At 39.2% G+C, this 19,563-nt stretch overlaps 1 protein-coding gene across 3 annotated transcripts in view; it reads left to right on the top strand.

Moving 5' to 3' along the window:
- Positions 1-19,563, top strand: part of pacrg (PARK2 co-regulated) — a 202,832-nt gene that overhangs the window by 94,820 nt on the left and 88,449 nt on the right. For 2 of the 3 annotated variants that reach the window (XM_024292218.2, XM_024290684.2), the window contains 2 exons: positions 23-143; positions 12,929-13,075. In XM_024292218.2, the coding sequence (XP_024147986.1) occupies positions 23-143; positions 12,929-13,075 (268 nt within the window). The remainder of the gene's footprint in view (positions 1-22; positions 144-12,928; positions 13,076-19,563) is intronic. The other variant, XM_024291468.2, reaches the window with a different exon arrangement.

Here is a 19,563-nt window from a genome sequence, read left to right as displayed (position 1 = left end):
CTACCTTCCCTTGTTCTTTGAGGGCTTGAGAGAAACCACTCATCCATATGAGACTCTGGCCTGTCAGGGAGTCTACGACATGCTTGACCATGGAGGGCCCAAGATCCTTCCTGTGATTCCTCTCCTTGTGCAGCCTATCAGGGGTAAGTCTAAAGCAGGAACTCCAGACAAAGGCTGCAATCCTGCATCTTTTCCAACATACCCTGCTCTGGCATGTTCTAGTTGGCTGGACACACCAGAACCAGGTAATCAGTCATGATTAGGGTTTAGATATCTAGAATTATGTAGACATTGGAGCCCTCGTGGACTGGAGTTGACTATCTCTGCTATAGACTCTTACGTATCACCAGCACACCCCATGCATATGACATTTGTGCGTGGACAGTACGGGGTTGGTACGCACACCTCAACAACAACTAGAGCAGAGGCGTCCAAATCCGGGCCTCGAGGCCCAGAGTCCTACATGTTTTCCATCCAACCAAGCTCCTTATTGGCTAAATACACCTGATCCAGGTAATCAGCAGCAGATAAGTTAGGGTTTCCAGAACCAGCAGGATGGCGACCCTCGAGGCCTGGATTTGGATACCGCTGAACTCCACAAACTCTTTGGACTTGTACGAGTCAACCCCCCGTACAGGTGCAAGTGTAGGGCCTAAGCAACCGTCATTTTCCTCACACTACAATCTAGTGTTTTTTTTATCATCAGTGTTTCCATTTCATAAACATTAAAACTTCCTTTTCTACTAAATATAAACCACATTTGGAATGTCTTAGATAACAACTTCTAAAGTTTGCATGTATAGTGGAATCAGAGCTAAAATCCTACCAATAAACTAGAATAACTTTAAAAAATATTAAACTGCCTTGTTTTAATATAATGGGCTTGCACTTCTTTCCCTACTGTGGATGGATGTCCTAATTTAGCTTTGCAGCTTCACAGTTCCTACTATTATTTCAGACCTAAGGAGTGAGCGTCCTTGTTTGTGCTTTTGCCTTCACAGGTTGGCTCTAAAAGCATGGCTGGTAACCTGCCATGAATTCCGTGACATGCTACACTTAACTGTGTCATCAGGCTGTGCTTCTTCACGCTTCCGCTCTGACATGTCTTCACTCACAGACACACACAAGTTGGCAGGCGGAGGTAGGCGGAAAGGTCAAACCTAAGGGCGAGAAGAGGGGACTTCAAAAATAGAAATCACAGTTTATAGACATGAAGGCGAGAACGGCTTCATGTGCTGAGGATCAAAGTACAGAGAAGTTTGAGGAATCCAAAGTCAGTCTTCTGTTGGAAAATCTCAGCACACGTGCGCGTGCACAGCTCGGCGCACGCAAACCGTCTTTTGTTTGGCGCCACTGCAAAGTGGAGTGTCGGTTTCAAAGTGTGAGCCTTTAAGTGGCGCCCGGCGAGCCTGCAGTAGTGTTCATGTCATGGACAGTTGGCCGCTGGTGCGTAAGTGTGTGTGAAGGGAAAGTGTGTGTGCATGTGTTACTCGGATATCTGTGGAGGTAGGGGGGTGTGACGGCCAACAACAGGCGACACACAGACAGTCCAAGCCGTCTAACCCTGGCACTGATTATACTGAATAGTGTAGTGTTTCCAAAGTCAGCTGTGTGCTCATGGTTTCTAAGTATCCTCATTTCTATACAAACAAGTGATGGTTTTGAAAAAAAAAGTCAAAGCTAATTGTTTTTTGTGAATCAATTACTGTATTTTTTGCATCATTTGGCCAGTAACATATACTAAGAAGTGACTTTTAAAACATAAATAACCTTATTTATCATTATTTTCCCACTAAAAACTGGTTGTGCTAGAGGGCACTGTAGGTGTTTGTAAGTATTTACTATTGACAGCATCCAAAACTAGCATGAAAGAGAATCTGTCCGTTCTTCTCCTGAACATTACGACATTTTCCTTATTTGCACTGAGACATTAGTCTTGTCCTTGGATCAATGCGGCACAGCAAGTCATTAAACTGGGTTACAGAGACAGGGAAGTACCGCTGAAAGCGTGGTCATTCAAATGCAACTCCTGCACTACAAGGTAAAAGATGATTTTTGATTTTCACTGGTGTCTGTGGCATACATTAAATCCTGTCCACCTTTCCCCACTTTTGTCTTGGGATGGAAAGCACTTTAGTTTAATGGTGGAGTCAACCGGAACCCAAAAGGTGGTAAAGGGTTAAAAAAAACGACTGAATGATCTCATGAACCCAGACATAGAGACATGATTATTGATGCTTTTGTAAAGCTCTTCAAAATAAATAAATACGATCTCTCAGTGTCAGTTTTTAAACACTTTTTTGCATTGAATTTGCGAACAGCGCTCAGTGTGTACACAGTATTAAGTCAGGCTTGCCAGAAAAGTTCAGAAGCATTGCACTTTTCTCCTAAATGTGCGAATTATAGTCCATAATGAATTATAAATGTTTTTTTCCTCCTTTATTATCATTATTATTTATTTATTTATTTTTTGCTTCCACGACTTGTACTCAGGGAAATACCTTAATTAAATTGTCAGAATGGTTGATTTTGTTGTTTAACGATTTGTTTTAAAAAACAATCTGTATTGTTATTAATTGAATATTCCATAAACAGTAAAACGTGAGAAATGTGACCCTTAGGTGTTAAGTTTCTTGAGCTTTATAGCTATTACTTGCAATCTTTGAAACTCATTTGTGAATGAGTAATAGCTGCTATGAAGATGGCATTGGCTTTAAATGTATGGTACTGTCATGGGTTTTAAGATCTGCAACAAGAAATTTGCTATATTTATGTAGTCTGTAGTAAAAGTTACAAATTGCTGTGTGGAAAAATCTGTACTTCAGCTGCTCCCTTGGAGGCAGTAAACAAGATCTGACCAGAAAAATAAAAAGCACGAAGAAGTAAACGTATAGTCCCAGCTTTTGTAAGAACCTACACCTATTTACAATATTTAGCTATCAAATACTTCAAAGTTTTTGTGATTCAGACTTGTCCTACCTGTCTGTTTTCCCTTTGGTTTGCTCCTGTCCTTTGGTGCACAGAAAGTTCACACTCAATTAGAGCATTTCCATGTGATCCAAGGCTTTGTTCTCAAGTTAATTGGAGTTTGTTTGTTTGATCTGCATCAGAGCCCCGATGACCTTTCACCCTTCCTAAATGAAGCGAACTATTTGAGGAGATGAACTCTGTTGCAAATGAAACCTTTGAGTGAAAATGCCTTCTAAATATCACCAGTACCACCAATAAATAGCAGAAGACTTCCATTCTTGTAGTTTAACACTGATGGTCTGGTATGAAGTACACCTGTACTAAACTATACTAATGCATTTAAAGCAATGTGATGTGGATTGGGAAATTAAGCTTTCCAGTTTGGTAGAAAAGGTTTTACCAATGCATTAGAAACGGCATCTAACTACAACTGTATATAGGACAACTGACGGCAGAGATAACCAATACCAAAATAAATAGCCCTTTGACAATACATATATACCACATAATACATTTTTTGAACACATACAAGTCTGTATAGACTTCAATATTTAAATGGGGTATGTAAATATTGAAGTCTATACAGACTTGTATGTGTTCAGTTTGCAAAATTATGACTTGCTAGAAAAGCAATTCTTCTCATCATTTCTAGGGTTGGGAACAAAAATTCGGAACGTTATGATTTACGCGGTTCTACCGAAACTGACAGAAGCTTCTGCAATCAGTTCCTCATTTCCGTGCTTATTTTCGGTAAAGGTCTATATGTCTCAGGACATCTCAGTCACTTCTACTCTGTTTAGTACTTTGAAGTTCTAGCCAATCCTTTTGCCTCTCCTGTGATAGTGGGCAGGCTCATATAAGACCGGTGACGGGGCGGGCCTGAGAGTGCGCAGCGGTCGAATGTCTGGCTGCATTTGACAGCAGGTCACAGAAGTTTGAGAGGTCGCTGCGTCGCATCAGCCAATCAGAAACTCAGCTTTGGGCAAGTGACTTTTTCAGTGAACCAATCAACGGGTATACTAATCCAATAAAAGCGTTTTGTCCTGTCGCAGCGCGGTAGTTTTCTGACTGCAGCCAGTCTACTGGACTTCAGTGGAGCTCGCTCGCTCAATACACCGGGAGAGAGACAGCCACTATGGGCAGCCTGTTCAGGTCTCCTTAACCGTGATATTTTACTTATTTTTGTTGATACAATAATAAAATAAAAATGTCCCCTATTCTTCTCCCCTCTTGGGTTAATGCGGGACAGCCTTCAAACTCAGTCACAGAGACACAGAAACACAGCGGAAGTGGCTGTCTTCCAGACACACCTTCCGAGTGAGATAAAAGCCCCAGTAATGAGAAAATCTTTGAAGGATTTATTTCTTTTTTTTTGTAGATTTTTCTAGAAATCCTTACAATAAATAAACCTGATCAAAATTATCTGTTTTCTATTCATTGGAAGTGTGAGCACCTTCAGGATCCCATTTTTGACAGGCGGCGAAAGAGTGGCGGGTCACTGGTTTGCGGGCCGGAGGTTGGGGAGCCCTGACTTTATGGGGACAGCCAGCACATCAAAAAAATAAAGAACACCCAAAACAGAGTGGAGATCTTAACCATGCGTCAATATGGGACGACCTGGGAATGAAAATGTGTTGATTTGGGAAGATGTAGGCATTATTTTTTATTACTGAAGTATTGAAATTGGCATCGATTAGGAACCAAAACAAAAAAAAACGCTTTGGCACCGGAACCGAATAAAACCCAATCGGTGCCCAACCCTAATCATTTCCTAAATCTTTAGTTGGATGCTGCAAAAGGTGCACATTAAAATCAATGTTTAAATTCCCAAGAGAAAATGTGTGAACCCTCTGGGAGTACCTCAACATCTGGAGGAAATGGACACATGATGCGTGTTTTTGTTACAATCTAAATCACAACAATGGAGAAATTGCCTGATTCCAGAGGGTTGTAGCTGTATTTGTATGTGTGTATTTTCCCCTTCCTCTAGTTCTGCAAAACTTTAAACTTCACAGAAATGTCTCAGCCACTCTTTCCCAAAACAGGACTTTATTTTAATACTTTCAACATCTTTGGTCATTTGCATTAGAGTGGCCAGACTAAAGGTGATGGTTAAGCCCCTCATAAAAAACACACACACACTTCTGCCTGATAATGGAATTTTAAATGGCCTGCTCCTTATTAACTTTTTAGTTTATTAAAAATCTGTCCTGTTTCACCATCCACAAGGCAAAGCCGCTAGTCCGTGTCCCTGTTGCAGATTAATTACTTTTCTGTGGCAAAGGAAAGAAGAATGGCTGGTGGAATGAGGAAGAAAGTAAAATGCTGTGTGCGGTTTAAAAAATGGCAAGATATATATTTTTCTCCTGTGGCGTTAATACATCTTCAGTTTGGCTGGCAGGCTCTTATCTGCAGAGCGAATGAGCCATGTTGGGCCCTGGTGAATTTTGATGATGACTGCAGGTCACCCAATGAGAATGCACAATGAAGACACTCTCAGGCACCATATTTAGAAACTACTCTTCTGTGCTTTTATTTATTTATTGAATAGGAAGCTAAGTTTTAGCTAAAAATTAGATTTTGAATGATCGGTAAAGATCTAAATTTTACACCTCATGAATGTCTAGTATCTGACAAAACTAAAATGTTTTTGTTACTGAAGTCATCAACCCGTTTTGTTTGTCTTACAATAGGTGTTCAAGTGTTCTTTTTTTTTGTCTTTTATCTCTTCTGTCCTCTCAAAACTAGCAAAATGGTCCTACTTTCTAATTCTGGTTCTGCTGGAGGTTCCTTCCTGGCCTTTTATGTACAGGGAGTTCTCTCCACCAAATCCTGTCTTTGTAAGATCTTGGTCATTTGTAGTATAAAATCCATTATTTCAATACAGCTAAGACTATCTGGGCTTGTTGGACTGATCTGTATTTTAACAAGTAAGGTGTAATTCCCATTAAGGTAACCAATGGACAGCGTGGAGGCATGAACCGTCCCACTAATAGCAAATTTAGATTTGATTTGTGATGCGTTGTCACGGTTACTGAGTCTGTACCAACTTTGCTCTGCTCCAGCTGTTAGATGAGAACTAACCAGCGGAGGAAAGTTGTTGCTCGTTGTCATGTTAAGTAGCAGAGCATCATTTCATAGAGGAAAGCTCACCTGTTATCGCTTGTTTTTGTCCAGATGATGAAGCAAAAATTTGTGCCAAAGGAGCAAAGTTCATAAGTAGTTTCCAAGATCGCTTTTATTGCAATTAACTCTGGTTATTAAATGTGTATCAAATGTGTAACATTTTTTCATTGATTTTCAATACAATTATATATAAACACATATTCAAAATGTATCAAGCAATAAGATAAGTAAGACAGAAAGACAGGCAAAGAAATATTCAAAACTAAAGGTAACGTTGCTGTTTGTGGTAATATATGATAGATAGATAAAATTGATGAATCGATTTTAATTGATCCATAAAAATATAGATCGATCGAGCACTTAAAGCTAAACCCTGATAGCTTAATGCTAATGTTAACTAGAATTTCATTGGACGCTAATGCTTATGCTTGGTGACATAAACAAACATTGCTGACTAAATGAACTTCTTTATAAACTAACAGGCATGAATTTTACAAAATCTTTTAAGGAAACATTTTTAAAGTAACCATTTGGGGTCTTAAGCTCTGTTTTGTACTCATTATTTGCTTAATCTTCTTGAAAAAAGTGTACTGCTATAGTCCAAGCTCCACCTAGTGGCCAAACTGAAACACCCTCCAGGAGAAGCAGAACAATTGAATCAAATTGAATTGTGAGAACCGAAAGAATAAAAAAAAGGAATCAAATCAATCCAGGATCTGGTGAATCAAAACTAAAAGATTTTGGAAATTATTATCGATACCCAGCCTTAATGGTAGCTTTACTAACATGTTCATCATAGAATTAAAACTCTTCCATTACCCCTACATTCGGCCCTCCAAATGTAAAATTGTGAAAAATTGTGTCTTCAAATTTGGATGTCACTCTCACTCGATGACATCATCAATAGTCATTGGTTAGCTACGTTAGCGCAGAGTTGCTAGTGCTTGGAAATACATATCATCAGTTTTATAAAAAGTCATGCAAAAGCAAAAAGTCATTACATACATTTGAATATTCACTTCTGTGCTTCAGAGCACACCCACGTGAAGAAATGTGTTTCTCCGCCGCAGCACAAGCGCAACGCGGATCACCCTACTGACAGAGGGATACGCAGCACTAAGTACCAACCCTTCCCCTTAAAAGACAGACACCACTAGAGCTCCAAATGCCTCTACTATTGGAGGGGTAGAAGGAAACAATGGAGGAAGAATTCATTGAAACATTTGAAGGTCGGGAATCTTTTCTACTGTCTTCCTGTTTGACAAGCTTTTGTCCAGTTATGTTCCAAGTTTTTGTTGATATGTGACCGGAACTTCTTTTATTGGTGTCCATAACTTTTTAATGGACACTCAGCAGCCAATCAGAACCAAGAATTCCCCCGGACAGAGCATGGTATAACTATAATTTAAATATCACTTGTTCAGATGATTTTTTTAAGTAGCATTTTGGAACAAAACCGTGGAATTAAACTGAATTGAAAAGTTGAATTTCAAGGTGTATATCCATTTTTTTTTTTTTAATCCAAAGCGACAATATATAGTTTTTATTTCCATTAGCCACAGTACAAACATGGACTAAAAGAAAAGGTGAAATGTTACTAAAGTAGTGTTGCTCTGGGCTTTCAGCCTCCCTTAAACAGGGATGAGGATTCGGAGTCATGCCTGCACTGAGCCTCTGTTGATTGAAATAACATTTGTTCAGCTTTGAACTAAAATGATACTTTCATTACAAGAAGATCCTCTGCTACGCCTCTGCCAGGGAACATCCTCTGATCTGAGATGTGTATTTAGACGGCGAGCGAGAACAATTTATTGTTAAACTTTGATGTGTCACAATACCACTGACATTTCACTGGAAACAGAGTACAAGGTCCCCCATTGTTTAGTTTTTTTCCTCCACTGAATATGAAACAGGTCAGAAATGAATAGATGATTGCTTTATTCAGATTTGTCCCAACGCATGTTTTAAAACTGGTATTAATGCTATCCGGCCCTCAGCTGCCTTCTCCTTCTCACTCTTATTACTTTTTCCTTTTTTTTTCAGCAAAGCGGGAGCACCAATGAATAATTGAACAGTCCCGCAGTCCAAATGTCACAGCAGGGAAAATTGTTTGTGTTGGATGGTAATTAGAATTTCATTGTTTGTTATGTAGGCTTGAAATTCCTGTCATTCCATATTCCACCTTATCTGGGTGATGGCAGATATCCCTGCGTTCGTCTGTCTGGGGACACAGCCGGGCGGGCAGAGATGGAGAGATGTCATCAAGCACAATGCATTTGCTCGTTCAGCATCGCCTCCTCCACCGTGCGCGCTCTGACTCACGTGGGTGATTGTCGCTGACGCAGACAAAGTCCTGCCACTAACTTGTCCTTCATTCCTGAATCAATCAGTCATTAAGTCGCACCAATCTTCAGCATGTTTGAGTAGTCCTTCAAACTTTGGTTTTGGGGACTCTTGTATGGTTTTAGCTGTGTTGCTGTCATGTTGAAGCCTCCAAATGCTCATATGTGAGGCTGACACTGCATTTTCTGTGGATTTTAAGCCTCTGTGTCAAGATGCAAGGCTATGCAGATGTGTAACTTCTCATTAGTGTATGTGCGTGTTTTGTGTGTATGCAGATTAGCTTTTTATAGCAAGATTTCTCAGCTCTTTGTTTCTATCATCTTTTGTGGGTAATTCTTTCCCAGTTAAACATTGTCAAACAGCTGTTTTTCATTTGTACTTACATGATTTTTTTCTTTGTTCTTCTTAATTTCTCCAAACTAGACTAAAAAAGTGAAACAACAAAATAAACCAATTCAGAGATCCTTTTTCTAAATGTTTTACATTTCACTCGATAATTCCTTGTGACTGATTGCAAAAGAAAGAAAAACATGTTTGACAGCATGGAATTTGGAGAAGCTTCAACAGCACCTTACAACGCCACCCTGGTACCAAACGGTTTTAGAATTGCAATAAAAGAGCAATAACAAAAATTAAAATTAAGCAAACAGAGAACAAACGTTAAAAAATGACATCATAAAAATATGGCAAAATCCAAAAAAGCAAGTAAAAGCAAATAGAGTTAATGGTTAATCGATTTATATACTTACAATCCAACCAGATCAATCTGTCTGAAGCAAGTTGTTAATTGAATCGGCCTATACCATAATAAAATAATTTAAAAATGACATAAATCAAACATATTGATACTGAAAAATACCGTTTGGATTGAAGAATGGTATGTTTGATTTACTATAGTGTCCTCACATCAGACAACAAACATGTGATGGCCACAAAAAATGATCAATCCATCTGTTAGTGTTCAACCATCCATCTCCACCTCCAACCACCAGGGGGAGCTCTCGCCAGAGTACTCACGGACCCTGCTCCCTTCCTCTACTATATCTCCCATGATCCATTGCTCTCTGGTGCAAGCCTTCCTCAGCTGTCTCTCATCATCTCATCAACCACTCTGTATATTTTCATTCTCCAACCTCATTCCAGCGCGAAGTCTTGTTTAAGTTTGCTAACCGGCTGAGCGAGCCTCCTCATTGTTTTGACTCCTGCCTGTTTATTTGCCATTCTCTCCTCACTCCGTGTCTGACCCTTATTTGACATCACTCTGCCTTTTTGCTGTCTATTTATCACGCCATTAAAATACATTTGCATATGGATCCAAACTCCTCAGCCTCTTCGTTGCACCATCATTACAGTCCAATGTGTGGAAACCCTCACAACTGCAAATTCTGATACAAATAAAATCGTTGTTAAAATGAATCACTAAACCTCAAAATGAAAGCTATTCTAAACAGCTAAGTTTTCAGTTGACATTTAAATTGTTTAGGTCTGATATTATGCACAGTTCTGGAGTAATATTATTCCATAACTGTGGATGACAACAGAAAAAGCACGGTCACTCTAGTGCAGGGATTGGCAACTCGAGATCCTACCTGGACCAGGTAATCAGTTGGGTTTGAATATCAGGAAATCATGCAGACACAGCAGCCCTCGAGGCCTGGAGTTGCCTCTCTCTGTTTTAGAGTTTGTGACACATTAAGCACAAACTAGTTGGTAGAAATTAAAACTCTAGAATGGCTGCAAACAGTTAAAATAGGCAAAATAAACTGGGCTAAGACCAAAAAGAGCTTAAAAAACAAACAGTAAAAGTTTAAACTGATTTCTAAAGAATGATGGAGCCAGTAAAGTAAGCTGAGGACTGGTCTCATGTTCCCATCTGGATGTTCTAGAAGTTTTTTTATAATAGTGATTCTGTGGATCCCTGTTTGTAATCTATTAAGGATAGGCTTTTACAACGTCAGATAACAATATTTACATCCCTTCCTAAGCACTCTGGGTTCACTTTCTAAATGTGACAATCCATTTTTTACATGTTAAATGCCTTAAATAATTATTATGACTTTTGATGTTTTAAACATTTCAGTTCTTTAGCAGAAAAAAAACCCTACTCTTGTCCTTCATTGGAGTTGTACTGTCCCACATGAATTTTTGTGAACAGTTTTAAGTTAGTTTTTTGTTGCTTTAAATACAGGGATTTTATAAATATTGCTGCTTTTTATTTAATTTGTGTTTAAAAAAATAATTTCAATTTGTGAAGTTCAGATATTTCCTTTACTGCAATTTGTTGTGTTTTCCTGGAAAAAAAGTGCATTTTTTTCATTTTACTTTAAGAATTCAACATTTTATTATCCATTGTTGTACTTTTGGGTGTCAAACAGAAATTGTGGGACAACTGTTTAATAAAAGAAAAATAATATTACGATAAAAATCTGAATACATTAATTAATGTTTCACAATTTTTTATATATGAATTATATTTTTTATTATTTTAATAAGTTATTAATTAATGTTCAATTGATTTGCATATTTTGTGGTTATGGCCAGACTTAAAAATAATTATTTTTTTTATACATTCATGTGAATATGTATTAAATATTTATTTACAGTTTTCTCTTTATGTGAAAATATGTTTAAGTGGAAACAAAAGGAAATATTCATTGTACTACAATACATATTGGTGTTGGTTGCATGTTTGCATGTAATGAAAACCTCCTAAATGTTTAATGAGCTTTTTACTCTCTGACAATCTACACTGACTAACACAGATCTGCTAACTAACAATGCACTAAGAAACTCAATATAAAATTCTGATAGCCCGAGTGAATTCAGAGCAAGTCATTAAATGGTGGCTTTATTCATTACAACAAAAAATAATCTCCTCAGCTGCAACAGTAGCAATTTATTAACGCTGTAAATTGTCTGCCTGCAGGTATAATTCTAACAGAATTGCAAAGCCGTAGCCGAGAAGTCTTTTTTTTTTTTATCTGTTAACAGGCATAATACAGGCTTTAATATAATACTTTCATGTAAAAACAAAGACTTCTTGACACTTTTGTTTTGTCATTATGAATACAAATGAAAAGAAAACAAGCATGCTGTGACTGGTAAATTACTGTAGTCCAATTAGGATTATGACCGGGGTGTGAAGGAAGGGCTTACATGAAAGACGGAAAACAGGCGTAAAAAAAGGTAACGCAAAAATCAACAACAAAACATTTAAAAAGACTGAAAAAAGAAAAATGACATGAAAGAAGTTTAAACTGCAAAATTTAATGAAAGAAAAACACAGAAACAAAACCTAAACAACACTTGGCACTGAGTGAGGCTGTGCTCTGCTCAAGTGTCCATTGGGTGACTGGCAAATGAGCAGCTGAGCAGCATCCAGGGACTGCGCGCTGGGGTTGCTGGGAGATGTAGTGCAGTCAGTATTCTGGAGATGGCTCCTGCCGGTAACCAGAAGGGGGAGACAGAGCCCTGACTCCTGACTGTTTCATTGAAAAATTCAATTATACTCCAAATGACCCTCGTCTACGTTGGAGGCGGGGCATCTAACATCAAAGGGCTCCATCCGATTGGTCAAATGTGTAAAGGGCTCTATTTGATTTGTGAAATACTTTAAGCTGCCATTAGATTTTTTTTAGCATGTTTGTTCACATTTAGATTAAGCGTTTATTGCAGTTTGCATCGTCTTTTGCGATACCTGTATCGCACAGGCTGATATTGCGATATCGATAAATTCTAAATTTATTGTGCAGGCCTAGTGTTGTTGCTTTCTTAGTCAAATTACTAAATGAGACCATGACTGTTTGCTGTTTTCATTGCCTCTGCACATGGTTTATAGTACATAAAAAAAATAAAAATTGGAGCATAGAACTAAAATAACAAAAAGGTGACGGCTGCTGCTCAGTCAAAGGTCTGACCCCCTGTGTGTGTTTTTTTAAGCAACAAAAAAGCCTGTTGTTGTCAGGCTGAACCATCTTTTCACCTGTGTTTTGGACATTTCATGCATTTTTTTTATTCGTTCTCTTTGTCTAGATTCGTCTCTCTTGATCTCTCTGGCCCTCCATCTCTCCCACCATTATTCCCTTTTGTTCTCTCCATCAGTGGGAGATGAAGTTAAGTGCAGCCTGTAGGCCAAATAGCCCAGTGATTGGCTCTCACTTACTCCTGCTTCCTCGGTGCTTTGGAAATCACTGATTGCAGACGAGCTTGTCTAAATCAAAGCCCCGCTATAAAAGAAATGCTTTTAAGAAAAAAAGGGGAGCGCGAGCAGGGTTAAGGTTTAGATGTATTTTTGTGTGTGTGTGTCTGCTAGCTCCTCTTTTAGCTACTATAAAACTACAGGTGCCAGACTTGCTGTGCATTTACTTTCCCTTTAACGTTCCAGTCAAACAAGCTGTCATTTTAAGTCATAGGTTACCTTAAACATTTCCTGCTGCTGACCTTTCCGATTTTTTGATTTCTGACCTTTAGTGTTTATCTTGCCTTTCAGAAGCCCTGAACACGAGGAACCATCGGGTGATGTGCAACATGTTGAAGGTTCTGCAGCGTCTGGTGACGTCTGCAGACGGCGTGGGGGAGGCTCTGGTGCCGTACTACAGAAACATCCTCCCTATGTTTAACATCTTCAAGGATAAGAGTAAGAACCAGCCGAACCTTTATATATCAGCAGATAGTAATTTACTTGTTGAGCTTCAGTAGAGGAGGTGCCGTCAAAGCAAATGCAATTTCTTTATCTTTTTGCAGCTTGAGGTACAATGTTTAAATTATTTTTGGTCTATTTTAAAAGCGTTCACAGTGGTTTTCTATTTGGTTGTTTTTAGCCAAAATGATAATAATAAAAAGATGATGTCCTCTTCTAGAATAAAGTTTCTGCAGACTAGCAGGAGTTAATTAGAAATTTACCTATGAGTTGTGGGCAAGACGGAGTAAACCTGCCCTCATTTCCCATCATCCCTTTGTTTACAGACTCTCCCACTAGCTTACAGCCCCTTTACAACCCCAACCTAACATTACCAGTGTAACAAATATGGCAAGCAAAATTTGAGCTATCCAGTTTTATTTTTCTTTACAAAAGTTTTTTTTTTTTTTTATGAAAATATACAAGATCATCTTGAGTATGTAGACCCATCTGGTTGTCCAGAATTACTATTTTCTTCATTCTATTTTTGCCATATTTCTACTGATGAGGCCTTTTTCTTATAAAGTCCATTCATTCATTTTCTTGACCGCTTTGTCCCTGTCGGGGTCGCAGGGCTGCCGGAGCCTAACCCGGCTACTGATGGGCGAAGGCGGGGTTTACCCTGGACAGGTCGCCAGTCTGTCGCAGGGCGAAAGTTCCATCAGTTGTCGCACAGCTAGGATTTGAGCTTACAAGCTTCCAGTGTCAGGACAGACTCTCTACCACAAGGCCACTGAGCTGCTTATAAAGTCCATGCTTTGCAAATTTGTGCTTTGGCTTATTCTTCTTGGCTTATTCTAAGGAATCGTTGACAATGGCAAAACCTGAACTGAGTCCTGAAACCAAAAATGAACACAACTTTAGGGATGGTTTTGTACATTTTGGCAAACATCTTCCTGATTTTGGCTTTGGGGACCGTTGCCTTGCCAGAATAGAGATCATCAACAACCGTTTTCTTCCTTTGGGGGAGTCCGTTATCAGAGTTATTGATTACATCAAACATTTTACTTTACGTTTTTTAATTATTACTTTTTTTTACATGAACTGAGTGGTATATATACAGTATATATATAAGTAATAATATATAATCTTTGTAATTTGGCCCCCCTTCCAGGAAAAGGTGCTCTAGGCGGCCGCCTAAGTCACCAATATCCCTGCATTCGTTCCACTTTTCAATAGACCTACAACCGATGGGGGTGACCCCCAAGAGCTACGGTTCAGTACTGTCTTTTGGGTCAATTTTATAATGGAAACGCTAAAAAGACTGCACCAGACCAGACCGCGTAGTGTATGTTGCAGCTACAGTCCTTTTGCAACTATTTTTTTTTCTACTCCTAATTCACAAAAATTTGAACAAAGGAATACTCAGAAAGCAATTTTAATCTTCATTTTCATTTTATGTGTCCTCCATCATGAGAGAAATGCTACAAGAACTTGTTCAAAACACCAAAGGCCCAATTTTCATTGGAATGGGTCTTTAAGAGGGATGTCGTTATGTGAGGAATCTGCATGACAGGGAAGCTGTTTTTTTTATTTCTTTCTGTCTTTTCTGCTGTCAGTCAGGTTGTTCCAGGCTTTTGAAGAGATTTGCCCTTGATTTTTCCAAAAGCCTGGGTGACACCAGGACCCGACGAGATTGGCATCTGATAGGCAGGGCTCTTTGTATGTTTGTGTCAATGTGCCGAGCGCGGTGTGACATGATCTGAGCCAACAGTGGGCAGAGCGGCACAACAATTGTAAGGCAGGAGGATGGAGAAAGGGACATTGTGAATCAATCATCAAAGAACAAGCTTTAGCAGGAGAAAACACAAGGCCTTAGTCTCTTAATCAATATCCAGTTTGGATCTCTTGTCTCTTTAATTTGCCTACATTATCTGTTTTTATTTGCAGAGGTCTAAAAAAAGGTGGAATGGAGCAGGAGGACAGATATTAAAAGCTTTCCTTTTTAGTACGCGGCCTTATGCAAATCTCTGTAAATTAGCTGTCAAATCAATCCCCCTTTGCAGTCTTGATGAGTGAGTTTCTTCCCCACAGAGGAAGCTCAGAGAATCCCACCCAGGAGGGGTTTTATTTTAGCCTGCGAGTTTCAGAGCCGGCCTGTCTACCTGCCTGCCTGCCTGCGCAATTGTCTGTCCTCCTCTGGCGGCCATTGATTAAACCCGAGCCAACCTCTCACCTGGCACTCGTCCCCACCATTGACCTCTCCCAGAGAGACTCGCCTGGGCCAGCGAACGGTTCATGCAGCTGCCAAGGCACAAAACCCAATCTGCCAAACAAGGACTGAGCTTCCTGCTCAGCAGTTCCGAGCCATCCTCTGCAGTTTCATAATAGAGTCAGGCTGAAGCTGAAACGAGGCAACCACGTGTTTGTATTTCAAAGTCGCAATATTTTGAGCTTCAAATGCAGATTGATCTTGAGCAGCTTCAGTTTACAAATGAGTAAGGCTTGTTGTTCTCGTGTTTTCTCCTTGTTTTTGCTTATATCAAAGTCTTCATTGAAGTCCCGTCTCTTGTATAGAGATTCTTTCATACACCTCCAGGTCCGTCGGCTGTCTTAACTGAAGCCAGCGCGCTCCCTGCGAGCACACAGGCTCGGTCATTGTGTTCAATACGAGGACACACAGAGGACTGTGCCGTGGCTTGTGGTAACATCTCCCTTTGGCTCTCCCACGCTGTAACCCACAGAGCTCGCATGGCATCCCTCTTATCGCAGGTGCCACAACGGGGCCACTGTCCTCTACGTGCCAAGCGCACGCGTCGACATTTGTTCACATCTGTCATGAATAGATCCATTGTGTCCCATGTGCAGCTGCTGGCTTCAGCCTATTCCATTGTCCCTTTTTTGACAATTCTCCCTTTTTATTGTTATTGCACATAGACGTCCATCATGGCGTGTACACATTCTTAGCATCCCTTAGTTGAAGCCCAACACCGTACTGGAGTTCCTGTCTCTCCAGCTGTTGGAGCCATGAATCAAGAAACTGACAGGCTCCGCTGCAGGGTCAGGGCTACAACATCTCATCACGGGATAGACCCCCCCCAGCAGGGTTCGCACTGTGTTGCTCCCACTTAAAGACAGGGTTGTGACCTGTTAAATTGGTCTGTACACCCAAAAAAAGCTGTTTTTTTGGGGGGTCAGAACCTAAACTTTTACAAAAATCAGCCCCAACCCTTTGATGTGAACAAAATCCCGACCTCCATGTTCAGCCTTGTTGGCCTTTCTCTGTTGTTTAGAAGGATAACAAAAACATGGCTGTTTAACTCCAGGCTGCCACTCTTAGCCTACCAGTAATGCATCATTTTGAAGTGTACAATAATGAGCGATCGCATTGCATCACTGTCCTTGATGCACCGCTTTGTCTCCCGATTCAGCTGCCTTTGCTTTTGTTTGCTTTGTGCCTTTTGTGTACCAACCGCTCTTTGTGATTGCGTGTGTTTTTCACACGTTTGTGAGAGACAGCTCTGAGGACGGCGTAGGAATGTCTTCAACACAATTTGCACGGCTCCGTTGTTTGCTTGCAGTGATGAATCTTATCCCTAATGAAATGCAACAACGCTCTTTAAGAAGGACAGATATGCTCCGTCATCCAGCAAATTCCTCATCTGAGCTCGAAGGAAAGAACTCATCTCTGTGTCATTTCAGGGATGAGGCTCCGAGTTTGTGACATTTTGTAAGGCAGTAGAGTAAAACCTCCACAGAAAATAGCCCAGGAAGGAAGCGATTACCTGCATTATCTAGTTGAGCAGGTAATTACCAGCTGTCACTGACCCGCATTAGTTAAAAGATGCTGGAATAAATCTGTCACTGTCTTTAGAAAATGCTGGTAATCTAAAGTTTTCACATTACTTGTGTAATCTTACAATAAATACTAGTTCAATAAATAATTCCAAATAAACAAAGATTTATAAGACAAAATTGGTTTTACTAATCCAGAAACTTTGACAAGAGAGGAAAAAAATCACAACCAGGAAAGCAAAAATAAAACATTAAATATATGGAGAGAATCTGGAAATTAATACTAAACAGCTTCTTAACTCCAGTACCCCAACAAACACCACAATGCAAATGTTAAAATGGTGAATATCTGAAAACCAACATGCATCATAAATGTGGTCTTTCAGCCACCAGAAAGTTTCACTATTCGACTTAAAAAACAGCAAAGAAAGGAAAATATAAAACAATATATGTTCATAGAGACCTACTGCTCATAAAAAGGGCTGTTTTACAACACTAACAATGTGTCGGTGATCATTTAATTACAGATTAGCTTTTGTGAAGTTTTACTGCTTGATTTTGATATTAATTTATGAAATAAAGTTAATTCCTTCAAGTAGAGAATGAGTCATCTCTTCAGGTGAAGTTTAACTATTTGGGTGTTCTCAGAAGGAACAACAGACCTGCACATTGTCCAGTCGTGGAGATTTTGTTTCCACCTGTTGAGATGAACAGAGAATCTACATCAGAAAATCTCGATCAAGGATACAAGTAGACTAAAAAAGATCCTTTTAGGAGTGATTTGGGACCACTTTAGGAATAGGGTGCACATGTGAAGCTGATAATCTTTTACACCAAGTGAAACCACTTGTGGTGGTTTGGATGTCTGGCAAATATGACCTCACACCAGATCCATGACACCTGCAGAGATTATACCTTATCGCTGGACTGGGAATGTCTTGGTTTCCTATCAAAGGAGCTGGAGGAGATTTTGTGGATTGGGAGGTTACCACTACCACCTGAAGCCCAGATGAGTGCCAGGTAATGAATAGGACTGATGTGTAACAGTTTGTTTTAGTTTGCTCTGGTAGTTTTCTCTGGTGTCTGTGGCAAAAACCCCTGCACACGAATTTGATCAACAAATATTCATCTGTGTTTTCATTTACCAATTTGACAGTAGTTGGAACTGCTCTGAAGCAAACTGAGATATTTCCATAAAGAAAGAAAATAACGTAAATGTAAACGACAATTATTTGGGAACCTTTATGTGTTTGATACTGTCTGACCTTTTAGAGTTTAAAATAAATATTTATCTTTTGTATTGTAAAAGTTTTTTTATGCTAACTGTTGTGAAATGGTGGCTAAAGAGCGTCATAGACATTTAAAAGAAAATATACTGATTGGTAACAAAACCAGCTAGGGCAACTGAGACACATCTTGAACATAAAAATTAAACAAGATGTCAAGCGTAAAAAAATATTGCATCAGTTGTTTAAGTCGTGAAATTAAAAAAAACACTTTATGCATACATAAAAGTTTATGATACACGTTGTATTCATGTTTTCATGGCACAGATCAAACTTTTTATACTGATTTGCAACAACACTTTGAGTAAATTACAAATATCTGATACCAACATTAGAGAATAGAGTTTTCATGACTTCTGGAGCCTCTGCAGGGTTGAATATTTACGTAATATTTGTCTGAAAAGCTGCCATGTTTTTATTTTTCCCTACACTGTAGTTTGTTGTAGTGGCCTTGATAATTCCCCCTGCTTATCTCTGAGTTGTAAGCACTTAAACACCTATTCATCACTGTCGAGCACCCTTTCCTTTTCTCACACACACACTCACTCAGGAAATATATTGCTCACACACAGCAGTGATCAGATCAATTTGACCTCTTTTGTCTCCCAGCAAGGAATGTGGCCAACTATGATAAGGCTGAACCCACGTGCAGTCAGGCAGCTACACACAGACACACACACATGCTTAGAGGTTGTGATAGATGAGACCCTCTGTCTTTTGTGTCTGGCCAACTTGTGAGGTTTTCGTGTCGCTGACAGTCATAGCTGGCCTCTCAGTTTTCCTCATGTTTTATCTTTGCATGATTTGACACGCCGAAAAACAATAATAGAGAACGAAACTATACACAACTACAGCTCATGTTTGACTCGCTTATAAATATTGCAGAGCAACTGCTGCTGACGGCTGATGTAAAATGAGGGGGGATAAAAGAGCTGGAGGGGGCTTTACTGAATCCTGCTTTTACTCTCACAAACTGTTTGAGGTTTCAGAAATTTTAACAGCTGAGAAAAGTGACTCCAAATATTTTTATTTTAAACTGACAGACGGGTAGACTTGTCTGTGAACCAAACCACTTGTTGTGCCGCACTAGTGTTACTTCATTCTCTTGTGGACCAGAAATACTCACAAGTCCTGTTTTACAAGTATTTGGTGACAAACTTAAGTAAAAGATCAAGTCAAAACAAAAAGTCCAACTTTTTTTTTTTTTAATAAGTTGCCTTCTGTATTTGTATACATATAAATATATATACAGTACATGTCTGCTTGTATATATATATATATATATATGTATACACACACACCCCCACATAAACACATATATATGTATATATGCATGTATATGTGTGTATATATATCTCTCTCTCTATATATATGTATGTATCTATATGTGTGTGTATATATATATATAGAGAGAGAGAGAGAGAG

This window comes from Oryzias melastigma, linkage group LG22 (genome assembly GCF_002922805.2).
Source record: "Oryzias melastigma strain HK-1 linkage group LG22, ASM292280v2, whole genome shotgun sequence".
In the NCBI taxonomy this organism is placed as follows: Eukaryota; Metazoa; Chordata; class Actinopteri; order Beloniformes; family Adrianichthyidae; genus Oryzias; species Oryzias melastigma.
This window is presented reverse-complemented; position numbering and strand designations above follow the sequence as displayed.